At 40.9% G+C, this 19437-nt stretch overlaps 1 protein-coding gene across 16 annotated transcripts in view; it reads left to right on the forward strand.

Annotated features, from left to right (window-relative positions):
* PXYLP1 (2-phosphoxylose phosphatase 1) overlaps positions 1 to 19437 on the forward strand; it is a 100463-nt gene that overhangs the window by 47285 nt on the left and 33741 nt on the right. For 3 of the 16 annotated variants that reach the window (XM_046898583.1, XM_025153780.3, XM_015277038.4), the window contains 2 exons: positions 6392 to 6551; positions 15152 to 15283. In XM_046898583.1, the coding sequence (XP_046754539.1) occupies positions 15205 to 15283 (79 nt within the window). In that variant the 5' untranslated portion in view covers positions 6392 to 6551; positions 15152 to 15204. Of the gene's footprint in view, positions 1 to 624; positions 6153 to 6391; positions 6552 to 11288; positions 11429 to 13057; positions 13178 to 15151; positions 15284 to 17286; positions 17499 to 19437 lie in introns of those variants that run through there. The other 13 variants (XM_046898584.1, XM_046898581.1, XM_025153781.3 and 10 more) reach the window with 13 other exon arrangements.

Genomic DNA, 19437 nt, shown 5'->3' on the forward strand with positions numbered 1-19437 from the left:
ATTTACCCTTTGACAAGGGCTTGGAGCTGGCACTTCACGTTCGGACTGGATGATCTTAGGTCTTTTCCAACCTTGGCGATTCTGTGCTACTTCTGAAGGGTGCCTGTGAGCGACACGACAGCTTCCAGCTGCGATAGGTGAGAAACGGTCAGCTCACACGGACTCTAGCAGCAACTGCTCGGCCCGGCTCCGCGCTGCAGCCGCAGGGCGCTCCCTGCCCGAGTCGTGCGTGAGGCGGGAAGTCGGGGAACCGCACAGCGTGGGGAGGTGGGACGGAACGGCCGCCGGCGGTGGCGGGCGCCACATCCGTGTCCCGCACAGCGCGGCGACGGGGCGGGCGGGCGGGACGTGACGGTTGGAGCGGTCACCGCCGCTCGCGCCCAGCTGCGGAGCTCGCGGCCCGGTCACCCCCTCCGAATCGGCGCCAACTCCGCCGCTCCGTCGCGCTGACGGTCCGCGGAGGCGGCGCGAGACCAACCCGGCAGGCCTCGTGGCGCGGGCAGCCCCGCCCCGTCGGGGGAGTCACGGCGAGGGCGGAGCGAGGCCGTCCCGTGGCGGGCGGCAGGGGGCGCCGGCGGGCGGGGTGGGGGCGGCGCTCGCCCGGGTCGGGGCGCTGGGCGGGCTGCCAGCCGGAGCCGCGGCGTGGCGGCGGGAGCGGGTGTAGCTTCGGCTCCGGGAGGAGGCGAGAGCGCTGCCGTGCAGGTACGGAGGTGCTGCGGGCGGGGTGTCCTGGGTGGCTCCGTCCTATCGCCGCTGCTGAGGTGCGGTCTGTGTCGTCCCGGCCGCGCAGGTGGGACCGCGCACGGAGCGCTGTCTGGGAGCGCTCGGGCTGCTCTCCAACGCGACCCGGCTGTGGCCGCGCTGCCCCCGGCCCGCGCCTCCTGCCCGGGATAATCGGCGGCCGCGGAGGGCGGGAGCGGGAGAGGGATGGGCGACCGGGGCGTTACCAGAGCTGCTGGCGGTGGCACGGCTGTCCCGGAGCGAGGGCCGGGAAGAGTCCGCCCGTCCCGTCGGGAGCCGCTGCCGAACGCGGGCGGTGAGTCCGGCATAGGCTGCGCTCCCCGGGCGGCGGCTCTGCCGGCAGCGCGCTGCCCCGGGGCGGTCGGGCCGCCTCCGTAGCGCCACGGCCGCTGAACTTCGCTTCCGAGCCGCGCTCCGCAGACGGGCGCACGGGGCTCAGCGCGCGGCCGGAGCGGTGTAGGCTTAACCTGGGTGCTTAATGAGACGGAGGTGAATCCGTCCGGTTTAATGACTTTACAGTGCGCGTAGATGTATACGTACAGGCACGCAAACGAGCCTGTGAAATGCACTCATGAGTTCATCAGAATACGTGTGGTAACAGCCTTCATACTTACTACTCTGCTAGATAGAATACGTTGTTACAGAGCTGCTACGCTTCTTCAGTGTACTGGTGTTTAACTGTCTGTGGTTGGTGTGGACTAACTTGCATGGGTTTATCTTTTCTTTTCTTGCCTGTTGTCCTTAGCGTACTCAATAGCAGTCCTTTCCCTCTTACATACTTAACATAAATAATTTTATAGCCTTGAAAAACTTCCTAGTTTATTTCTAGTGTAGTGTATTTCTGCACTGCAGGATCCTGGAGAGTAATCCTGAACATAGTGATGCAAATGGACTTAACATCCAAATTGTGTTCTGATGTGGAGATCTTCTTGGCCTTCAAGCAGAGTGCTGCACGCAAATAAATAAAATCAGTGAAAGTGTAGCTTAAAATGGTAGAAAACAAGTGGTTAAACAGTGTGTTTGTAAATCCTGTGACCTGAATTTCTGGTTCGATCACTGCGCATAAAGGCTGGGACAATAGAAGTGACAGGGTAGGAAGTGTGTGACCTTATGAGCCTTCTGTTTTGTCTGGCATTCGTCTGAGATGCGCATCTAGTTCAGACCTTTAATTTTCTCCTTCACAAATTTTATGAATACGCTTATACGTGGGTGAAAAACCGACAGAGTAAGTGGATCTATACTTGACTAACAGCACAAGCTGTCATGTATAATAAGTTATTGTACCCGTATTACGATAATAATGGGATATTAAGCCAACATATTTTGGCAGTGAGTCCTTGTAATACGTATGCCCTGTTTTGACGTCTGTAGAAGGAGGATTATCTCAGACAGACTTTGTAGTGGGAGGGTGTGAGTGGGATGAAAGCAAAAGCTGCTTAATTTTAATCTTCTCTGAAAGGTAACTAAAAGTAGTGCACATGGTTAAAATATGTATGCTTTTCTTACTAATGCCTTTTAATTGTAGTCTCTTAAATTTTTAATGTAAACTCAGCAGTACTGAAACATTTTATAAGGTTTGGTACGTACTGAAGCAGCTCCCTGTCCTACAAATAAGGAAGCCTTAAGGGATAGCTGGCTCTTGTGTAAACATCTGACAAGAGCCGAACAAGTCACTGTGTTTGTGCAGCAGTCACAGTCTGTTCAGTCTTCTGGCACTTGGTTACATTGTTTCAGTATTGTAATTGTGAACTTGCTTTTCAGAAACGTTTTTCTGTCTTTTGTGCTTTTTATAGTTCCAAAAGTGGTATCTTGGAATAAGCACGCACAAAACTCAGTGTCTGAAAATGTGCAGAATGACTGATCTCTGTGCAGTTTGCATTTTCCAGTAGGTTTATATTCTTACCTACTCCTCCCTTATGACCTCCTTAGACAAAAGAAACTTTGAGCATCCTGTGAGATTTCTTATGTAGGTCTTTCCTCCTCTTTATAATCTCATATGAGACCTTTGAAACCAGGTTTTGTTTGTATCTTTCTGGATGCTTTTCCTGCTGAAGTTGCAGGGTGTTTTTTTTTTAACTTACTAAAAGGCTTTTCTAAATTATGAGAGCTTCATCTCTTATCTGCATGTTATTGCTCAGAAGGTGGATGGCAAATTCATGCAGTCCTAAGACTGGCTTTTGACTGGATTGATGTTCAGGTCTAGTTGCATATCCTCTTCCTATCTCCAAGGTTTTTATTCTAACAGTACAAAAACTACTGGCAATTGATACACCAAAAAGCCCCATTGCGAGATGCACATTGCTCATGAACGTACATCAAGCAGGCACAGGAATGAAATGCTACCAGCCACCTACTAACATACGCTTCATGATTTAGATATTGTTAGATTTCTGGTTTATGACGGGTGCTACAGAGGAGGTGGTGGTACCTTAGTTGTTCAAGGAGGTGGGGAGCAACATGAAAGCTGAACCGCGCAGGCATGCACTTAAGTGGTACCAGGCATGCCGGCGGACAACAGCCTCAGTGGTGAGGAAGGATTTGTTTTAAACAAATGAGAATGTCAGCAGTTCAGATGTGGAACAAACAGTGTAGGTTGGTCTTAAACTGCTCAGGCAGAGGGTGGGATTTGAAGTGTTTGAACGTAGCCTTTGGTCTTGACTTGCTGTGAGGAGTGGAGTCAGTAAGTGATGTGTTGATTCATGTTTAAGGCTGTATTTAAAAATACTCTAGTTTGGTTGGGAAACTGCATTTGGAAATAAAAGATTAAATTGTGTAGAAAAATGAGGAGAAATGCTTAAGTGCCTGCGAGAAGACTTTAAGTGTAAATTCCATGCAGGATTTCTACTTGCCTGATGTTTAGATTCACAGTAGTTGTACTGGAATTGTGCTAAAATATTGTAGTACAGATACACGGGCTGTGCTGCAAAATACACTTTTCTTTGAAATGCTTTTCAGAATGCCTTCTGTGGTAAACGCAGGTCGGTATATGGTATAAATCACACAGGTATAAATATAAATGAAAATAGTTGATCATAAACTACATGTTGGATGATGAGGGCTGAAGGATGTAGGAACTTTCCAGAAAGATACCAGAAATATGATACAGACTGTGCTTTGTATTCAGTTAAAATCGTGCTGCTCTTTGGTGAAATCAAAGTGGAGTGCCATTAAGCAAACACTTGGCTTTGTAAATCAGGGCAGAAAGTTTGCAGATTTTAGACAGTAACACTCCCTGGTGGAAGGTGGGTGGGTGCTGTGTCTGTGCAGGAGCATGTGAGCTTTGACCATGTAGCTTGCTTGATGGCCTTGGTTTTATTTCAGAATTCAGAAGGAATGCTCATGTTTTTCTGAGAAGTATTAGGTGGGCACTGATTGCAGCTGCATGAGACATTTTCTGAGTGGGAAGGGGTATTGTTATGACCACTGGGTCTCTGATTTTATTTAATTTTTAAATGAGATGACGTCATTTCATTGTGCCCAGTCAGGGCCTGAGTCATTAATGTGGTGATTAATCCTCAGTAGCAAAAAAAAAAAACAACAAAAAAAAACATTGTTGCATTGCGTGGAGCCATAATGAAATAGGAGCACGTTTTAGGAAAGCTACAATGATGGATGATAAATGTGTGATTATCGCTGAATGGTTCTGATGATTTAGAGCAAGATTGACAGGCTGCTTCTTATTGTTTGAAAGGATGTAAGCTGGGCACTGAAAAACTAGAGAGCTGACATTTCATGAACATAACAGGTTTTGGAAGCTGAAATAATTAGGCTTATTTGTTCATGCTACTTGCTAAAGACATCAATTAGAAATACTGTTCAGATGTGGTATTCAATAACTGTATGCCAGATCATCTAGAGCTTTTACAGCACCTTTAAACTTATCATGTAACAAGGATGAAGTCAGTTTCCCCCAGAAAGCTGTCACATGATTAATGTCTCCCATTGTGGAGAAGAGAACAAAACACCATAACTTTGTCTCCACGTCCACTATGATAAGTTCCTCAATTGCATATGCAATGGAAGAAACCATTCTGTGTTCTGTTCAGGTGACATTCTCAGATGATTAAAAAAGAGACCCTGTGAATATCCATGTATATTGCGTTGTTAAGGGTTGTTCTAAAAGGACAAGTTAATGCTGACACTGTACTTCGCATTTTTCCGTATTTGTTATGCTTTGTTCACCTTCTTCACATCCCTGGCTATTGTGTTGGCTAACTAATTGCTCATGAGTTAGAAGTCTGAACATAAGGCTTGCATTTCTGTCACGTCTTGTGGTTACCTTCATGAGGAGCTTCATATGGGCTGATATGTTCTGGAAAAAAAACCTTCCTGGAACTAAGCAACAAAAATGTATGCAGTGAGCCTTTCAGATGGGATGTCATGTTTAATGCCAGCACCTTTGACCTAAACCTGTTTCCTTTTAAAGAAATAGTCAGCCTGCTTGCAACTTTGTATTTGCGTAGTCTCTAATTTGAAGATGACACCTTTCAGTAGGTGAGTTCTTGCTGCTGCCATGATGATCAGGGGAAAGACAGGAGTTGCTTTTGCAAAGTGACGTAACAGTGCTCCCGGTATTCTCCCTGTATTATTCCTCGTTCATCTGTTCAGCAGCCAGACAAACTGGCAGTTGTATGAAGTGTTGTGGGGAACAAAGGGGAGCAGAAAATACTGACCATCCACTAATGCATTTGTCTAATCACCCTTCTGGAGGTTAGACTGCAGGGAAATTGACAAAATTGCCTCCCTCAGTGTGAGCTGAAACATGAAACAGACCAAGGTCATAAACAGCCCGGTGTAAGATCATCTGGAATTAAAAGAATAAGGGTAGACTTGGGAGCTCAGATCCTATTCTCAGATCCACCTAACTTGAGTGGAAGGGCAGGTATGCAGGGAAAAATGATTTCCTTTGTACAAACATCCTCAAATGCTGGGGAGGATAAATTGGACCTGGTGTGGGAAAATCTGTTTCTTCCACTTGTGAGCTTCCCAGCCTAAAGCTCTGACGTGGTCTGTTTGTTCAGCTTGACCTCACTGACTGATTTCAGTTAGTTTTAAGTGAATCCCCACAACATTTACTTTGAAAGTTAAGGCTTAGAAAAGTGTTTTTCAGCAGCATATGGCCTCTGACAGTGAAGCAGAGGGAGGTGGATTTGTGTCCAGAAACATGTTCAAAGGCTAATATTGGAAGTTCCTGCAGAAGAGAGCCTTGTAGTGGGCAGATTTGTTCAGACAGTTGAAGCTGTTAACTAGAAAATCTTAACTAAAAAAAATAAAAAAAGCCAGTGTAACAACTCAAGCACGCTAACAGCTTTGCCTTTGCGTGCTTTCTGGAGCTGTGATGTTATCTGATCAGTCTTTGACCGTGATCTATGTGTGATTAAGATCTCTGCTTGTACAATTATGAACATATGGTATGCAATTTTAAAATTGTAACTTTAAAATAAGCAAATTCTGGTGCTTTTTAAAGAGTTATTTAATTGAGTATGTTCTGGAATGGTTTTGCTGCCAATTAGGATCCGGTTCTGGCTCAGAGCCATCACAAATCATAAGGTTTCTTTCAAGTTGTATAATAACGTTGAAATAGAATTGCTCAGTTTCCTTTTAGGAAGCACAAGCACTTCCTTTGTTTTTGTTTTTACTTTCTCTGCAGATCAGTGGAGTGGAAGTGTGTGCCCTGTCTTTGGATAAGGGAAGAATTAGGAACATGGTGATATTTATGAAGTGGATGAAGAAGACTTGGGCTTATGACAGATTTTCTTAGCTATTAATTTTTTGTTTCCACAGAGCCCCCACAGTGACAATACTGACAGGTAAGTTCTCATTGACTTCTATTTGCTTATTTATTTATTCTCAAAGTTCTGCAGATTAACATATGCAGCTGTATAGCTCTGGCTGTGTTAGTAACCAGAAAGGGCAAAGCACTGGAAGAGAAGCTTGCCTGAATGGAAGGATCTGCTGAAGTTTAAATGGATCAAAAGAAATTGAAGTGAAGGATACCTCCTCTTTGAAATACTTCCTGCTTTCATATGTTTGCTATTGAAATATGTAAGCCAAATGAAATCTAATAGAAAACCAAACCAAGGAAGCTTTTAACAATTCCTGAAAGGAATGAGAAAGTGAGAGAAGAGATATTAAGCTAGCATAGGAATTACTGTCATCTTTTCAACACTTATAGCACACCCAAGCCATACTTTTTTTTTTTGAAGGAGGAATGGTTTATGTTCTTAAGTTATTTAAATACTGCTTAAAGCTTTGTAAATTGACAGATTTGATGTGATTATGTTGCTAGCTCTTTTAACACAACAGTGAAGCTTCTCTGTTGTTTGAAAGAAAGCAGTCTATTCCACATCATTTGCTGTTCAAAATGTAGTTTCAAATTTGCATCTTAAATTTGCAATCGTATTTGTTTTCGTATCAGATGCTGTTCTCTGAGACGTGTGGTAGATAAGTGTGTTTTTTCCTGTTGAATGAAGTGATCTCTCTGTCATCGTTATAGTAATCTAAAATGTCTGGATTGCTTAGAAATGAGAGCTTTGAAAAAGAAATCATTATTTTTAATACATTTGGACAGGTTAGTAGCTGGCATGGGATAAAAATGGATGGTCCTGATAAGCTGATGGTGAGGGAAAGAGAGTTTAGGAACAGAATGGTGAGAGAAATTCTTGTTATTTGAAGCATTACAAAAATACACGTGGCAGCAGCAGCACGTGTTTGTTTTAATGCTGTTAGTAGTAGAACTTATTTTTTTTCCTTATGATTTAATGCAAGGAGTATGTTATATAAAAAATCTTATATCTATAATAGAGAATCAATCTGCTGCAGATATGTTTCTGTGTAAAACCTATCCCCAAAAACTGAGGTCCACGGAATACGGGTATGACTTGGAGAACATGAAGTTTTGTACTCGTGTGCAGTTTCTCTATATAGCTGGAAAGAAAACCATTTTTTTTCCAGAATGCTTTTTTGTTTGCTGTGGCAGAGTATGCCATTGGTGAGCTTTTGGTGATGTTATTTGATGGGCTCTTTACCATCTTTTACTTAAGAGTGTAACAAATTTTAGTGTTCATAATTAAAAAAAACCAACAAACAACAACCTAAAAAATATTCTTTATTTAGTTTAGATTTGTTTCTACTGATGTGCATAGGTTCTAAAACCCAAGGCTGCGTGAAGGTTTTGCTCGGATCTTAATAGGAATTGATGATGCAGTCATCTAAAAAAAAAAAGAAAACAAACCCAACTAACCAAACCAAAAAAATCACATCGCAAAGCCAGCAATATAACTGAATAGTAAGAGGGGCTATAATGAGGTTGTTGTTTGGCTTTGGCACTTGATCTTGTAAACTGTGAAGCAGGAAAAACCTAGTAGAAATCTTTTCCAGTGTCTTTTTGTCGCTTTATTTTGAAGTCTTTCTTGGTAGTGTAATGGTTTAGCAGCAAGCCCAGCAAGATAACCTAGATGAGTTGTGTGTCACTGTAGCATCAGTCACCATTCCTTTTTTTAAACCTATGGATCTTATGCTGGACGTAACCAGCAGTAGCTTGGATCATATTTAGTGGCTGCAAACAGAGCCATAAGTAGTGACTTAAGCTCTTATGGCTAGCAAAATATTTATTAAATAATCTCTAATCTTGTAAGATTTGTTTCCAGCTTTGCATCTATACTTTTTTTTGAGGAATAACCAAGGAAAGAGAAATGCTGTAAGAAGTGCATTATATATACCTTTGCTATAGGGACACATTGTATATATGAACTGTGGTGGGTGTTTGTTATTTGAATATACATATGCTGACAGATTTAAGGTAATCTAAAACCTACTAGGAAGTGTGAGACTTCTGGCGCAATTTAGGACATGGGCAGGTTACATTAAACATTCCATAACTGTTTCTGTGTGCAGTCCTGTTTTTCTCCTTTGTTTACTGTCAGAGCTAATTTGGACTCCTGTGAGTTCCCCCCAGCAGGGGCATGTCATCTGTTTGTCATGGATGATGGGAACAATTGATGTTCTTTATAAATAACATAGCAAAGCTGATAGGAGGAAAAGTTCCTGCCATCACTGTGCTGCTACAGACTGGGCATGAAGGCAGCAAGCTGTCTCGTGTTGAACTGTTAAAGGGGAAGGTGTTCTGGGAAGAGGGGGTAAGGAGGGGCGTAAGGCAAGAGACTAACTTAAAATTGATTATTATTATTTTAAGAGAGGAATGTGCTGGATTTAGAAATAATATTTGAATTGCAGCTCTTCAGAACTTTTCTGGTGTATTTTCTTAAAAAAAAAAAAAATTGTTTTATTTTCTTGCCTGTTTTGCTCTCTACATCCTGCTCCTCAGTCTGCTGCTTCCATCTTCCTGCCCTAACTGAAAGGAACAGAGTTCATCCATTATGATGAATAACTCGCTCTAAGCTCCAGCTGTACAAATGGGTTTACCCTGAAACAGAAAACCCTGAGGGAGGTGCTTCTGAGGAACTGCTTTGGTGTGATTGTAGACCAACAAACATTAAACTCACGTAGGAACAGCCATGTGGAGCACAGTAATTCCATCTTAAAAGATTGCTTCCTTAGCCTACAGTTTCTTTTTCTGACTTAGGTCAGCGTGGGGCTTCCTAGGATGTTTTTTTTACTATGATGATAGATTGTCTTTCAACTACTTAATCTTGCATCCTCCCTTCTCACCTTCCTCACTTTTTAATGGTTAAAAAAACCGACCAGATTGTAGCCAACTAATGATTTTTCAAAGCAATTCTGTGCATGAAGATTGCTATGTCTATTTTCAAACAATATTTTTTCTCCCTTAAAAGAACATTAGTTCTATCTCTCCTCACCCCTCAAGTTTTCCCTCCGATAGTCAGTAGAGAGAAAGAGGCCTTCAGAACTATTTTCAGGCTCATTAAGTGTAGACATTGTAGCAGTCTCAGCCTTCTTCAATCTTTCAGCCTTTGAAGCTGAGCAGTGGAAGTGGTTTATCACACCTGGGGGTTTTGGAAATTTGAAATCTCTGTTCCTTGGGGAGATTTGGAGATCTCCTGCCCACTTCTCAGTTTAAGATGTTTGCTACTGCGCTCTATTGTTTCTAAATCTCTTCCAGCTGAGTTTTAAGATGCTTGCCCTGATGGAGTTTGTCAGTGGACCACCTGTGTCTGGGCTCTCCGTAGCAACAAGGAGGCTTTGAAACTTATGTAAATGTACTGCACATTGAAAATAATGAGTCCTGTATAGAAGGACCAGACTTATTTGAGTTAGAGATCTATTTGATCTCTTAGATTTAATGAAGTAAGAGCTTGTGTTGGCAGCTTTGACAGACTGGACAGTGCTGCTGTGTCATTTTCAGTAGCTTTTGAATGTCTCAAGAAGACCAGCTGTGCCAGTGTGAGGATTTAGAACAGAGAAGATAAGGAAGATACGTGGAATAGGAGAAAAGAGAAATTTAGATGTAGCTATTTAAATGTTCTAAACACCGAAGTAGGTTAAACTTGAGTGACTGAAATAGCTGTTTGTTTTTTAATCAGATGCTTGCTACTGAAATGTTATGTAACCTGAAAATATAATTTATTGATCATCTTATAGCTAGCTGTTATGTTTTATCTATTAGTGTGTAATTCTGCTCTAGTAGATATTCACTTCTTGTTGTGATGTGTGGTGTTCTTTCTGTTGTGGTGTGATACAAACTAAGGTCTTTTAATCGTGTCTTTGCTTATCTCTTCTGTTAAGGCTCAACAAGCTGCTGACCTGTGTGTGCTTTTTGTCAGTTTCTGTGTTTTCCATGGTAGCTGACTTCCAGCTTAAGTCATGGAGGGTGGACTAATGTACATGATGTTACTGAGTAGGTTTTATTTAATTTTATCCATGATGAGATGTATTTCTCATTAATGCTTTTTACAAACTGAGTATGTTTTTTTTTCCTGACAGGAAAATAAAGAGTTTCAATTAGTAATTTTGCAGATGCAATCTTTGCTGCTTTTCGATGCTATGCAAAATACAACATTGGTGGTGCAGGAATAGCATACTCAGTTTAAATTCCTGAAATTATAGTCAACTATAGAAATTTTGTGAGGGTTTCCTCCATGTGGAATTTACAAGCATGAAAAACTAAGCAGGTTCTGCTGACCTCAGCACTGGTTCTCCTGAGTGATCCTGTTTCCTCTCTTCTCTAATTCTTTCCTTAGATGTTTGTAGCAGTGGTGGGTTTGGTCATAACCACAATATACTAGCCACTGTTTTTCATCCCTATTGGAGGGGTACAACAAACCCAAAATAAATAAAGAAACTCGCTACCATGTCCTTTAAAACATCAAAGAAAAGGTTTGGCTTGTGCTTCTTGCTTACGGAGATATTTTCTGCAGCTTCTAGTTTAAGAGTGTGAAGTTCCTCAGCTGTGTGAAAATGCCTGGACGCTGGACTTCTGGGTATTAGGAGATGGAGGATATACTGCCAGGTAGTCAGCTGCCGAATGACTGGGGAATAGCTGATGGAGCATCATTCATTAGTGTTTTTTAAAGTAAAGGCAGAAGTCTTCATTATAATTGTATCAGGAGCTGTCACTTTCATTTCAGGCACATTCAAAACAGAGCTTCACTTGAAAAATAAACCTGCAGATGTAAAGGAAAGATAAAAGATGCATCAAAAAGCAATTACAGTAAGAAATTATCAAATTGCTTATTGTCTTCTGCATGGAAGAAACATCACTTTATAAGTAGGTGCCGGTGTTCTTTCATGACGTTTTTCTAAAACTATCTGTGAATGTTATTCCAAATGAATTTCGTAATGTCTGTAGGCTTTCTATTCTCCCTTGTAAGTGGCATAAGTTTGCAAGAAAACATAGTTGTCTTTGGCATATAGTTAGTTTCAGGCTTAATGCTGTCTTTTTTTTTTTGTGAAGCTGCTGTTTTTTTTTTTGCCATCTCAGTGTGACTACTTTTGCTTGCTTGTATTTCAGCAGTCTGTGTCATTTGGTGTGCCACATCAGATAATACAGTGACTCTACTGAAGCAGGCTTTGACAAGTACTATTGATTATTTATGGAGACATGCTATTTTAATCAAGTAAATTCATTTAAGCTGTCATGGTGATTTAGTGTAATAATGTGCTTATGCTTCATGCTAGGTAGTAGGTTTGCCTTCTGCATGGTTACAGATAATTAAGAGGATGTAATGGTTTCAGTAAATTGGTGTAGAAGTTTGATTGTGGTGGTTTAGTGTCGTGTCAGACTTCATATGTCCTTTGAAGGCAATGAACATTGATTGTTTTTTCATGGCCTGACTTAAAATGTTCCAAAGAAATAGCTCAGCTATTCAACCCAGCATCTCTATACTTTGCACATAAGGAGGAGGGTGCAAGGGCAGAAGGCTGCTCGTGGAGTGCTACGTAGCAACACTCAGTCAGTGCTGAACAAAAAGTAGGTTAGTTGTGGCAGCTGCTCTGCCGGGAGCTGCATGTTTAGCCCAGGCTCCTGGCAGTCTCCTGTGTGTGCTCACAGACATGCTACCCTCCCAGCATTTCTAGGGAGTCATTAACTTTTTCAGTTGAAGTGGCCTAAAATAGATAATGCGATGAGCCTAGCAGAGGTGTGGGTAATATCCTGACTCCCTGGCCTGGCCTTGAATTGCAAGACTGTTTTTACCCTTGTGTAAGTATGTAATGTCTTACATTAGCACAGATTTGGGGTAGTCTTGTGAAAGTAGGTGAGAATTGGAGGGGCTCTAAATGCTACGAGTCGCTCTGGTGATAAGTTTAGATGTGAAATACGTTTTAAAGAAAAAATGTCTGTGAATAGGTACTTATACCACGTAAGGTAGCTCTGAAGTAGCCTTTTAATTATCTTTATTTAGATACAGATTGCTTTATTAACAGCTATGCTTCAGAATATCTAAACTGTTTATGTGTGTCATGCTTGTAATTGGCATTGTCTAAATAAGTTTTAGGCTCTGTAGGTTGTCTTAATCCAGTTCTGCATTCTCTCTTGACTGAAAGTCCCATCATCAATGGTAAACATGAATCAGTGTTTTTCTGGCACACCTCAGAAGCAACTGCCAGAGTGCTTAGTACTTAAAATGATGAACTCTGCCTGTTTGCAGCAGTACGAAGGTGCATAGTCACCTTTGAAAGCAATTAAAACTTACCTGTCTCTGAGGAAAAGAGCCAAGGCCTGTGCCTGGGGAGCAGCAATGGAGCATTGCCTGTTGGTGACCTTTGAGAACTAAGAGCTTCCAAGTAGACGTGGTGAGACTGGGGCATGACGTGCACTCTGCCCTGTGTGCAGAGTAAATAGGTAAAGATCAGTATTCTCTAAATGTCATGTTAGCACCAGGTCTTCTGCAGCCCTGCAGCCTCTGGTTGTGTTTGGTTATGTGGTAGTATATTCTGAAGACCCAGCATGTGTTCTCCTCTGCTCTGTGGCTTGTTTTGTGTTCTGTCTGCACATGAAAATAGATTTTATGGGGAGGTAAGGTTGTTTCATTTTTCCTCCTTCCTGAGGCTCTTAGGTTAATTTTTTAGCTCCTCTCTTATCATATGCTTCCAAATGCTCCTGTCAGTGAGTGCTCACAATGCTTATTGCACTGTCTTCACCTAGCATTTGCAAAGTACTGCTTTTCTCTGGCAGTACCTCCCATGCCAGTACTGCTGGATGGAGACTCCAGATTCAGTGTTACATACACTCCTCTGATTCCTGGCTTTGTGGTACCAAGTGGCAGTTGATGACAGGTTGTATTGATAGGCTCTTATTTGAGTCACGCAATAGCAACTTTTCCTGTTCCTGATCAGTTGTAACACAGCAACTTTTAACTTAGCAATATAAATATATTTAAATGAAAAATCTTTCTGCTTTGTTTATTGTGTCTTAACTATTGCATTTAAAATGAAATACTTGAAAATTTCTGGTCTTGCAACCAAGATTTAAAGCTAATTAGGCTTCTGATCTGAACTATTTTGGTAGTGTTACCCCCCTTTTCTCCTGTCTTGTCATCTTTCCTGTGGCAGCTTTTGTGTGCGGTGACTGTATTAATAAGTGTAGACTGTGCACAAGAGCTTTTGTTCCTGAGAGTTTTTAATGTGCTTTACCTTCTCCTATCTGAGTCTAATTTTGCCTTTTCCTGTGGTTCCCCTTCTGTTCTTCCATCTGTTTGGTTTAACTGCTTCATTCTCTCCTAGTGTTCTGTATTCACTAATCCTTTTTACCTTCTTCCCATCACAGCTTTGTATAGTTTCTTTGGCTTAAGTTCATTTTGGTTTCAGCATACCTTTAACTAAGATGTTCCAGGATGAGCTATGATTTTGGGAAACTGGAACCGCTAAAATTGTTCCTTCTCTCTCTCTCTCTCTTTTTTTTTTTTTTTAACTTTTTATTACTGCTTGCATGTGTCATTTGTGGTGCTCCTGGTATTTTGGAAAAATACTGTAATAGCTCTGGTTTCTTGCTTCTCAGAATCTCCATTTTTTTCCCCATTTGCCACAGTTTCTAAAAGCTGTGACAATAGCCCTCCAAGTAAAATGAGACAGAGACATCAGTTGAGCGAAATAGAAATGCGTAATACGTTTCATTGCGAGTCTCAGTGATTTCATTTCTGGAGCATCACTCCTTACGCTCTTGGTCCCTTGGCTCAATCCTACATTAAATCACATCGGTCTAGTTCATAGTTCACCACTCCTTCTTAAGACCAATCACAATAGATAAATTCAGTGATTCATAAGACATTTTCAAATATTAATAAGAAAATGGATAAGGAAGAAAGTATCAGAATTTCAAAATTGGATTCTAGTTGAGTTATTAGTGCTCAGAGCCTGACACCAAGGTCTTGGTAAGATGATTAGTTTTTTGAGAGCAGGAAAACTAATAGGAATTCTATGATTTTTTTGTAACTAATCCATCTCTCTTTATGAAAAGGTAGATAAAAGAGAGATGTATTAATTACATGCTTCATATGTAAGTAGTTTCATTGTCAGAGGCAGGAAAGAAGCAAGAGAAGTCTCTTTCCATGAGCAAATAAATGCTAGGGCAATAAGAAACACTGCTGTTATTTTCTGTCAGTGTATTTGGATGCACTGTCGTAAACAGAACTTGATTCAAAGAATCAGAGAATCTTAGAAGATTCCCTGCAGTGCGCTGTCAGTGCTGGGAAAAGTAATCTCGGACACATGAAAGCAGCTTGCTTTTTTTTTTCCCCCTTAAGAAAAAGAGGAAGGGGAGAACCCCAACCTCCCCCCACTGCTCCTTATATGGGCATCTGTCAGAAGAAAGCATCAGTTCAGCAGTTTCTGTGCACTTTTCTTATTTGGGCACTTTCAGGAGACTTTTTTTTGATGTTGTATTTTAACTTTTGCACCAAGTTGGCACCGTCAAAAGACTCTTTGAATTTTCTTAGGTATAGCTGGTACTTCCACCTCTGAAATACATTTACCAATGTTTTGTTGTTTGCAGAAACCACTGACACGTGAAGATGAAACCATGAAGAGAAAGCAGAACGAATAATAATGCTTTTCCGAAACCGGTTTCTGTTCTTGCTGGCTTTGGCAGCCTTACTTGCCTTTTTGAGCCTCAGTCTACAATTCTGTAAGTGTATCTTCCTTGTGTTTTCTGAGTAAGGTGATCTATAGATGTTTTAACAGTGCCCGTGCTTACGTGTTGCTTAAGCATTCTTCTTGTATTTAAATATTTGCATTTTTTTTTTCAATAATAGGGAAGGTAAGTATAAGAATAAAAATAGTTTAGTGCGTTATATAGGAATCCATACAATCTAGAATCATTTCAAATAAGATTATTTCAGAAAACGTCCTGGTTTTGCAGCGTAATTAAGTAATTGAATATGATGTAGTCCTTCTTGAATTTAAATCAAATGCATATGAGTAAGAACTGCTGCAATTTGTATTTTACATTGCATCAGACTAGGCAGGCTTGAGAAAACTGCTGTGCGAGTGTTGGAACTTATTTATGCCCTCCCATTAGGAAAATGTAACTGCTGAATTAGCTCATCATAATTGATGATTTGTTTAAGAATTGCTGATTTGTTTAAGAAAAATAAATAATATTGTGCTTCAGATCAATTAATTATCAGTCAATACAGAGGGTGGTCATTTTCTGAGGACTAGTAGGAAGATGGTCCTGAATGCGTGCTTGTTTATGTTGACAAATGAGCATGGTGCCAAATGACTGCTTATCACTGAATTTATGACTGATGATGTTGCTTGCAAGATAAAGTCGTGTTACTTGCATAGAATACGTGCCAACGTAATTATTTGCTGACAGAAGGTAGGCAAGGAAGAAGACATACCTGTAGTATAGGGTAAATGTTCTTTATTGTTGTTCTTGCTGTCTTGAATCATGTACTGCATCAAATGAAGCATTGCTAGTAGGTCAGAAGAGGCAATTCTCCCCCTCTACTCCCCTCTCTGAGACTCCATCTGCAGTGCTGCATTCAGTTCTAGGGCCCTCAGTACAAGAAAGTTCTAAGTCTGAACAGAGGGCTGGAGCACCTCTCCTGTGAAGACAGACTGAGGGAGCTGGGGCTGTGTGTCCTGGAGAAGAGAAGGTGGTGAGAAGACCTTGTCGTAACCTTCCAGTACTTAAAGGGAGATTATAAACAGGAATGAGATGGACTTTTTACATGGGCAGATAGTGACATGGTTTTAAATGAAAAGAGGGGGAATTTAAATTAGATCTTAGGAGGAAAGTTTTTATTCAAAGGATGGTGAGACATTGGAACAGAGTGCCCAGAGAAGTTGTGGTTGCCTATTCCTGGAGGTGTTCAAGGCCAGGCTGGATGAGACTATAGGCAACCTGGTCTACTGCAGGGTGTTCTTGCCCATGACAAGGGGCTTGGAACTAGATGATCCTAAAAATCCATTTCAACTCAAACCATTCCATGATATGATTGTAATGTAAGATTGGTTTATAGCTCTGTGATCCTTCTGCTGATATATATCTATATCTATCTATATATATGTAGATAGATAAATAGACATATATAGATATACAGATATGATTTTGCATAGAGTGAGTAATTTCCTGGCTTGTGGCTTAAAAAAAAAAACATAGAGGATTACTTTGGCTCTCATGTCTTTTGCATATGTTGAACTGTTTCCTTCTTTCACTGTTTAAAAAAAAAAAACAAACGATCAGCAAACAAACAAACCCAAAGCATTTGATTTTATGGTTCAATTTTTAAACTCATTTGCATGTAGTAAACGAATCTGTGGCTCCAAATTCCTTTTTCTCCTTCCTGTAAGTATGAAACTGAGTTGTTCACAAAAATGAGTTTTATTTAGAAAAGAGAGAGGAGGTAGATATGTAGAGGGATGAGTCTTCATCAGAAGAGCAAGCTAATTTTCCACTTAATTAAGAGAGAACATTTGTGCAAGAGGGATTCCAGGAGATTAATAAGTTTGAGTGGTACTTTCAAAAGCACCTGAGGAAAAGCAACCATCGTGAAGGTTAGTACCAATACCAAAATGCATGTAGAAATTTTTACAGAATGAGAACTGCAATACAAGCCAGCAGGGACCAAGTAGTTTAGGATAAACTACAAGTAGGTAGTCTAATATTTTAACTTCTACCAGTTTCAGCTTGTAGAGAGATTAATCTAAACTTGGAACAAATGCCATCTCCAAAGCTAAGGCAAACTCTCTTCTATCACCATATGGAACTGTTATGGATACCACCTGGAGCTTGGAGAACTTAGAAACCAAACTGGAGTCTTAAAGCCAGAATTACATCTTCACTTGTACCCCAGAACAACCAGCAAAATTGTTTTAGAGTCTACAAGAGCTTGGTGAGCTGCTTTCAAATTAAACATAGCTGTGAATTTTTAGCCTGTTCCAAATTATTATTCCTAAGTAGTTTAACATTAAACTAAGGAAATGCTTCATTCCAAACTTGAGCTTTTAATGAAACGGGCTTGCAAATACTTAAGGAAATAGTTGCAATACATTGTTAATGGTAGTATACTTTCAGTTCTGTTTTAGAGCAGAATCTTCATTCTGTCTTTATGGCTATGTCGTCCCTGCTGATACTGCGTGATATGTAACACTTTACTGTAAAAGGGTATTGAAATACAGAAAATCTTAGGTGTTGAGCTCCATGGGAAACAGAGAAGTGTTGGTTTTTTTAAAATAAAATTCCAATTACTGTTTGCATTTTTGGTGATGAGGTTTCTTTTACTGCTGATTTAAAGAAAGGCTGCTTGTTGTATCACTACATACTTAATAAATCTGTATTGACTTTTTTTTCCAATTCCCAGGCCCATTCTATGAAATGTCTAAATGCCTTTCCTTGCACTGAATCTGTTACTGAGATATTGCATAATTCAGAGACGTGCATCCTTCACTGTTTCATTCTTGCTATTGCACAGTGTGGCAGTAATGAAGTCTTGTTTCACATACAGTTTTCTTCTGAAATCAGTATGCATTTTTTCACCAGGCCATAGAACTTAGCTTCCAAATTCTTCCTTCTAGGCTGCCTGGTGCAAATTGTGGTTATGTTGCTTTATAATTCAAGACAGATCGTGGAATGAACATGAGAGTTAATACAGATGCCCCAGCCATTATCTCCTGAAGTATTTGGTGTGGAAATGGATGTTTTACGATCTTCTGTTAGCTATTAGTGCACAACTTTGAGGAGGAGGGCTGGTAATCTTAAAACATACTGTTACTTTTCTAAGCAGTGAATGTTGAAAATATCTCCTCTTTGTGGTAGATCTGTGTAGAAAACTGAAACAATTGTATAAATGGTATATATCTTCATTTCCTAACCTTCTGCTATAGGGCAGAGTCCAACTCCTATGCTTTTCCCTTCTTGTCCATATCTAGAACTGAAGCAATATGAAGCCAGACCTGTGAGCTGTAAGTGATTCTGAAGTGAAGCAAGCAGTAAGGGCCAAATTCAGGGGGTTTTCAGTAGGTTCTGAATCGGTATTACAAATGGACCACACTGCGATGTCTGACAAGGTCTACTTGAGCTGTAAGGGTTTAGGCATTGCTTGCAGCAGTTGGCAGCTGAAAATCGATGTTGTTTTACTTCAGTAGACTATGTTGTGAAAGGTCTGGAACTGCTTTATAAGCAGTGATTTCTAGAGCTGCGATGAAGTGGAGATGATGGATGTTGTATCTGTCAGCAGTCTTAATGCTTGTCTGCCCTTCCTTGTAAGGCAAAGTCTCAAGGCAATTGTTTGAGAGCTAACAGTTGTCACATCTGAAGTTTAAACACAAGGAAGAGAAACAGTGGGGAAAACTGGACCTCGGAGTCTTCGGCATTGGTAGGCTGGGGCAGAGCCAGATTGTTTGATCACATTGTTTCCTGCTCAGATGTTTGTTCTTAGACTCCTCCTTTTCTGAAGTGGTTTCAAAGTTCTGATCTGAATGGTTCTGCTTTCCAGTGTTTTTTCTCAGCCTCGTACTCTATGCAGGTAGAGCATACTCTTTGGTAGGGCTTAATTTACAATGTGGATTATTGAAGAAGTTCTCCAAATCTGTTTTGAGAGAACTGATAGATCTGAGTGCTGAAAGTGTTTCATCCCAGCAACAGTTGCAGTGAATTGACATTCACCGGTTGGCAAAGCTCTCTTTTACCAGAGCCTTGTGTCTGGAATGCCACGATAGCAGAGATGCAGAAGGCAGCCCTTTGGAGTAGTTGGTTCGTGTTTATCAAACATGTGCTTGATAAGCTTGCTGGATCAAATAAAGTTCTGTCATATTCTGGAATACTGAGTTCCT

The sequence above is a fragment of the Gallus gallus genome, chromosome 9, assembly GCF_016699485.2.
Source record: "Gallus gallus isolate bGalGal1 chromosome 9, bGalGal1.mat.broiler.GRCg7b, whole genome shotgun sequence".
Classification (NCBI taxonomy): Eukaryota; Metazoa; Chordata; class Aves; order Galliformes; family Phasianidae; genus Gallus; species Gallus gallus.